The sequence below is a fragment of the Ixodes scapularis genome, unplaced genomic scaffold (genome assembly GCF_016920785.2).
Source record: "Ixodes scapularis isolate PalLabHiFi unplaced genomic scaffold, ASM1692078v2 ptg001158l_1___fragment_1__unscaffolded, whole genome shotgun sequence".
NCBI classification, from domain to species: Eukaryota; Metazoa; Arthropoda; class Arachnida; order Ixodida; family Ixodidae; genus Ixodes; species Ixodes scapularis.
In genome coordinates, this window is record NW_024610106.1 from 799513 (window position 1) to 806479 (window position 6967).

General features: G+C 45.2%; 1 protein-coding gene across 4 annotated transcripts; it reads right to left on the bottom strand.

Annotated features, from left to right (window-relative positions):
* Positions 1-2015: 2015 nt before the first annotated feature.
* LOC121834407 lies at positions 2016-6090 on the bottom strand. 4 transcript variants are annotated; one of them, XM_042288095.1, is made up of 5 exons: positions 5994-6090; positions 4880-5075; positions 3611-3824; positions 2753-2822; positions 2016-2460 (listed from the first exon to the last, which is right to left on the bottom strand). In XM_042288095.1, exons 2-5 carry the CDS (start codon positions 4923-4925, stop codon positions 2143-2145), a joined length of 648 nt encoding a protein of 215 aa, XP_042144029.1. In that variant the 5' UTR covers positions 4926-5075; positions 5994-6090; the 3' UTR covers positions 2016-2142. The 4 variants fall into 4 exon arrangements, 2 of the variants coding, with proteins under 2 accessions (XP_042144029.1, XP_042144030.1); XM_042288096.1 differs by lacking the exon at positions 5994-6090 and adding an exon at positions 5688-5942; XR_006077194.1 differs by lacking the exon at positions 2753-2822 and having other exon boundaries at positions 3665-3824.
* Positions 6091-6967: the final 877 nt, after the last annotated feature.

Here is a 6967-nt window from a genome sequence, read left to right on the forward strand (position 1 = left end):
GGTCTATGATTGGAATGTTTACAGAGTCGGCGGCGGAGGGCCGTTTTGTTTTGGATAGCGCCAACTGAACTCATTTATTATTTTGCTTGTCGGGATATGTGTAGCCCTACCACAGGGACGAGAATGCAAGTTAGAGGGAGAGAGTGAAAGAGAGAGACGAGGGTAGCTATGTTGGGAGCGGGAGAGTTGAGAAGGGGGAGTTGACTGAGAGACTTGAGAGGAGACACATCGAGAGCGATGCAGCAGGAGTTGAGATAAAAGGCCCATCAAGAGTGATGCGGAAAAAAATCAAGTGGATAAAGTGCAGGGGTGTCACTTAGAGAGTTAGACGGCAGAGGCCATTGAGTTTTGAGAACTAGCGAACTCTAACTATGCTGTAATTTTTGTGTATAACACCTGTATATTAAGCCAAGTTATTCAACCCTAAGTCTATTATCCCGACATCACTAAAACCCTCGACTGGCAATCGGCGACAACGCCGTCAGCACAGACCCGAAGACGAGCGACTTCATGTCACGAGACGAGACGAATATAAACTTTACAGACCAGATAAAAGTGAGTGACGCATTGGCTAACATTGCGTCTTGGTGTCATGAAAATAACATGAAGATATTAATATTAGCAAAACTCAGTACATGCATATTACAACAAAAAGAACTATCTTAAATTTTAGCTATGAGGTTGCTGGCATAGGATTGACTGAAGTAGACAGTTACAAATATTTGGGAGTGATTTTGTCTTGTGACCTTGGGTGGAAAAGGCATGTACAGTATGTTAAGAAGCGGGCAACTAACAAATTGTGGTACGTGAGGGGAACGCTGGGTAAATCTCCCCCTTCCGTTGAAATTCTTGCTTATAAGACAATTATTAGACCTGTGTTAGAATATGTGTCTGGAGTGTGGAGCCCATGGCAGAGCTCTCTGGTCAGTGAACTCGAAGATATTCAATTGCTAGCAGTGCATATAGTTTTTTCAGATTTCAGACAAACTATGTCTGTGACCGAACGTAAAAGGAGAGCCAATATAAGCCCGCTGTCAAACAGAAGAGAGAGCCAATGTTTGAAGCTGTTCTTTCAGATTTTCAAGAGTAGTATAAAAATTGATAGCGTGATTTACCTAAAAACAAAAAGTTTTTACTCGGATTGCTTGCATCACTCACAGACCGTAGCCCCTATTAAAGCTCGAATAAATAGCTATAAACAATCTTTTTTTTGTGCATACAATTGATTTTTGGAACAGCCTTCCCGGTGATGTTATCGATATTGATTCACTTTCTTCTTTCGGAAGAGCCGTAGATATTATTTTTCAGTGCTAAGATTGCATTTATTGCTGTTATGACATTATTTTTACTGTTTTTATTTTATTAGTTATTACTGCTGTTACATTTACTGCTACTGTTATTACTAGCCTTACATTTGGTTACTGTATTACTGTTGATATTGATTGATTTTCTTCTTTCGATTAAGTTGTAGATATTTTTCAGTGCTAAGATTGCTTTTTGTTTAGAACTGTTGTGTTTATAATTTGCAGGTATGACACTGTATCACCCCACTCCTGCCTTGGCCCAATATTGGGCCGGCAGTATTGATAAATAAATAAATAAAATAAAAAAGTGTGTGGCAACAAACTGAAAGAAAAATTGAAAATGAAGCACAGGTTGTCGATTGCTTGCTTCACAGAATAAATAGCCCAGCTCGCGTCCGATTTTGCTGCCCGTGGGACGCAGTTTCTTAGCAGAAAATCCCCTTTTTTTCGGTTCTCGTTCCTTATGGCGGAAAAACCCCAGTCGTCTGCTCTTGTTCCTCTCCCGAGTGATGCATGACGGGAGTGCATTCTGGTGCACACTTGATTCTCAAGGTGCAGCGAGTGCATAGACGTGTGGAGTGGCGACGCCGAAATGAACGCGTGGAGTGTCGGCCGAAACAAACATGCTCCATGTTGCGAGTGGGTACGCATGGGCACGAGTGCCCATGCATACATGTAGTCATACACTGTGCACGAGCATGTGGTTTCGACTTTTATCTTGTTTGCGTGCAGAAGTGGCTTCAACGGCATTGCAGAAATTACACTAGCCTTGACAATGAAGTACAAAAAGGTTTACGCCAAGTCTAGACACTGTTGCAAGATCACCGAGCCAGGAAACCTAAACCGAGCCACCACTAAATGTGTTCCGTTTCAAAATGGTGTAATTGGCAAGACTGAACCGCCACCAAATGTGCTCTGCGGTAGAGCACAAAAGTACATCACCAGACATGAGTGTCCAAAATGTACTTACAATGGCTAGCGGCGCCTCATAAAAGTCATGCAATGACCCTCTGCTTGGCCACTTAAGCCACACGCAGTGCCGTGCAGGGTACAGGACGGCATCCATGGTGCAGTGATCCAGGGTCCCGCCCGTAGTGTTCCGCTGCTGCCTTGGACAAGGTGAAAGCCAGCTCACTGATGTCATGGTCCCCGGTACCTGTGGTGTGTAACCATTGTGTTTAAAGGTTATACAGCCACCGACCGATATTGCAGACCCGATGGGGATCGTGCAGAATTCCGAATAATTGAGCAGTATGAAAAAATGATTTTAGCCTAAAAATCACTTTATTATTACGACTTAAAACGCAAAGTTGCTGCAGCAAGTGATCGATGGTTTGCTGTACGGCATGGTACTGTATGGTACTTCACATTTCAGCGAGTCATTTTGTCACTGTATACAGACGAAAGCATTCGGACAAGTTACGCGCTCACGGCTGCACAATGCTCGCCAACTGTAGGGCCAGTCGGTAGACTTTCCCCTCGGTGAAGGGCAAAGTCCGGTTTGTAAACGCTGTGCCGCTGGAATAAATGCGCAGATTGATCGCTACTTCCTTGGCGATACAATCGCTGCCTTCTCACGTCGACACACGGGAAATACCGCAAACAAAAGCAGACGCCGTCATGACTTTGCAAAGTAAAACCGGAGAGGCCAAGAGCAGAAGAATTGCTTAGAGTGCTGACGTGCTACGAGGCATCAGCAACCAAAACCTGCCATTTAAAAAAAATATATACTAGTTTCTTAGCAGGACGTGACGTCACGACAACTGACAGCAGTGATTGGCAGGCGGTGTGCATTCTTGCCACTGAATTCATAACCTGTCACCGAATGTAGTTTTTAAACATGGCAGATATAATCTGGCCTGTTTTCGTCCACAATGCTGCCGCCTAGTCTGTCGCATAAATTATTTTTGTTGCTAAGGGGCAATTGGGGCTTTACGTAAACATAGGCTGGACGTGCGTGTGGGAAAAATAGCACGAATGGCGGCCCCCAACATTGGCTCTTCAAACAAACTGCCAGAAAACAAAAAGGCCAATATGTCAACATTTTTGTCCTTTCCCCATTTTTGGTGGCTGTCGTGTCAGATTGAAGTATAAGTAACTAGTAAAATAAAAATAAATACAAAAGTACATAACAAAAGGTGTAAATAAACTCTGTAGATATAATACCAGTCCCAATGGTTTAACAAAGAGGCTGGCTTTCTCAGAATGCCCCCCTCTCACTCGAGTCCGTATTGAATCTTAATATGAAGTTGCCCCGAAAAAGCTGCAGAAAATGCACATAGTGACAGAGCCCATAAAGACCACACCTGCCTTTCACATGGCCTTTCGAACTAGATGCAGTACAGGACGCAGAACGGTACCCATGGGCTAGCTGCAGCTGTAGCCCAGTGCTTGTAGTATCTCGCAGCTGATGGAAGGGAGGGAGGCCAGCTCCTTCATGCCGTGGTACCGGGAAAAACAATACAGATGAGCCACAGACGTCAAGCGCCTTGAGTATTTCTGTGCATCCACGAAGCCAATCTGGGACAGCAACGACAGAAAACTTCAGTAACACAGTGAACAAAAGAGTAGGCATGCAGGCGAGCTGTGAATTCTGAACACAGCTAAAACCCAAGGCACAAGAAAGCAGAAAGGAAGAGGCCTTTCCACTTCCTTGCATGTCGGGTTTGAGTCTCGCACGGGGTAGCAAAAAAGCAACAATACTGGCTCCCTAGTCTTTTTCTGCGTCAAGAAGCCTTATTCATCTTGTTTTCTCTTCTCGGGCGGATTATAGTGCACGGTGCGGAAGCAAACTGCCTCGAAAGGGCTCAACTCACACTTCCAAGAAAATGATTGGCGAGCAACCTCTCCATTGTGTGCTATGTGCACTGTACGCTTTAAGCAGGTCTGTTTTCTGCTAACACAACAGCGGTAGGAATGTTACTTGTGTCGAGCTGGAGAAGCCATAGTGGGGGCTACCCCAGCTACGCCCACGCTGGCTCTAATGGCGGTTATGTGCAACGCAGACAGTTTTCCCCATTTCAACCGAGCGCCTAGGCAGACACAGAAGCAGCCACATAAGACGATCGAGGGAAGACACAGAGTTGTACAGGCGAAGAGGGAACGACATAGTGTAGCGAGCTTTTTAGTCCAGGCTATTCCTCCGAGAAATGCAGTCGGTGGAAATGTATATCAGTTGTTCTTGCCATTAATTTAGGTAACGAATGCAAACATTATACTATTTTGCATCTTTTTCTACTGCAATGCTGGTCACCCGCAACGAAAAAACGCCACAAACTGAAAGAAAGTCTGGTTGCAATGTTAACACGGACACCAAGTCCACCAGGAAAAGCCATCTGTGCCATCCACCTGTTCATAAGCGAGCTGGAGTTTATCAAAGCACAACCGAGACTCTCTCGGGAGTATTTGGTTCCTTGTCACTAGTTATTGAATGAAAACACAGTGCAGTGTTGATTACTGTCAGCGCAGCCTTGCCACTAGCACTGCTGTCACTCGGGTGGCACATATTTCGCTGGCACGACATGGCCTGCGAGCCACATATATCCCTAAAAGGAAGCTGCATAGAATGCACTTACCGTGGCTAGCGTCGCCGCCCAGAGAGCTTGCACAAAACCTCCGCATGACACGCAGTGCAGTTCAGAACAGAGCAGCACTGGCTAGCCAGTTGCTGCGAAGGCTTGCAGTGCCTTGCTGCTGCAAGTCACCTCCTTCATGCCTTGTGGTACCCATCAGTTTCAAAACAAACGCTGATGAACCACGACCAGCCATCACCTGTAGCACAAGGGGGAAAAACATATGAATGTGCAGTCTCCTATCTGTTTGCTTTTGTCTAACGTCTCTGAGTTTTCTTTGAGAAGAAAACAGCAATGACACTTCTTTCACAGTAATGTGCAAAAGAAACAAAAACGGCTCGGTTATTATACTGCCTCGTAAGTTGTGTGCAGCAAAGGCACGGGTGCGAGGGCACAGCTCTGCAGAATGTCCTTTTGCGCGGGTACTCGTGCAAAAAAAGGCGCTTTTTACTGTCATGTGCTCGGGCCTGCGCCTCTGCTGCACACAACTTATGATACAGAGTGTATAGCACGCCTCCGTGAGCACTCGCGTACGGCGAGAAATCCATGATATCCAGGGTACGATAGCAGGAAACCTCGCAAGGGTGCACGAGGCTGCAAGTGCGCCAGAATGTGCAACTGGAGGTGGTGACAGAATGACATAGTTTGAGAACATGAGTTTACTTGGGTCAAAATATAGAAGCGAAAAAAGGTAACTTCCTTGCCGGCTGATGTTTGGAGCCATCGGAGCACGATCAACTATTTGTTGTGATCGGGGTATTACGATCGGACGCGGGTTGGTAAAGATTTGAAAAACCCGGAAGAATAAAACCTGTTGGGGGCGAAGACAGACAGCGCAGTTCCTTGTTGACATGGGATGTAATATCAAACACATTATTCCGCCGGATCAAACGTTTTTGTTTAATCAGGCTTAGCTCGGAAGTCTGCCGGCAGGTCTGGGATGCGGTTTTTAGAGCTCTTTTGGCGGGCTTTCAGGTTTCTGCGATGCGTGTTTTCATCGTGAGCACAGGCTCAAACAATAGGCAGCGGCGCCAAATGTATTTGAAACGAAGAAGCAGCTCGGACACGTGGAACGAACACATCGAAATCACATCACAGGAAAACGCAAATCACTCACCTTTTGTTCGACGATGGTTCGCAAGACACGATTCAAATCGACGACACTCGATTCGGTCACGATATTCAGGTAAAGGACGCAACAACGTAGGCCTTGCCGTTCCTGATAACTACATAAATACGACGATACGTCACGATATCAAACAAAGGAGTCGGAAAAACGCAATCTGAAGCGCAGAAACGCGGTCCCGCGGTTGCAAAAAGCAAGAAAATAAACAAAATAAAAAAAAAATAATACGTCAACAAAGTAAAAATAAAAAAAAGGTTCCTCGCTAAAAACCGTGACGTCACAGAAAACAAAACAAACAAAAACAAGCAAAACAAAATTTCTTTGTCACGTGACGTTATATTTGTGACGTCACTTCCGGTGACGTCGGGTCACGTGACCTGCCATTATTCCTCCTCCGAATCGCTCGTATCGGAAACGGCACCCCGGCTGCCGTCATTTTCTCTAAACTGCGATTGGATAAACTGATATCGATAAAACGGCGTTCCCTAAAAGGAGCTTTTCTAAACCGCATGCCTCCGGGACAAAACGGGAATCCGCGGAGGTAAGAGCGGCATCGAAATACGCACATCTGAGTCCATTTGGACTGTTGGCGTTTTGTCTTCGCCAACGGGCGACACAGTGCAGATAACCCGTGCCGCGTTTTTTTTTTTTTTTTTTTTTTTTTCTTTTTTTTTTTTACATTTGCTTTCGCTCTTTTGAGGTGTGCGTGTCCTGCGTGTGTTGCTAGAAAAGTATGCCAATTATTGAGATTCTAAAAGTAAACGTCTCGCAAGATGAGGTAATCGGATAACACTAACACTGACATTATGTCAAACTGATAACCTGTATCTCCCTAGGTTTACCCCCAAAATTTACAAAACGTCCTTGTACTTACACAAGATAATGACTTCGGAAGGCATTTTAGGTGTGTTTTGCTATTTTTTTTTTTACTTTACGAGCTACCTTGCGGATGTTAGTTTGGAACA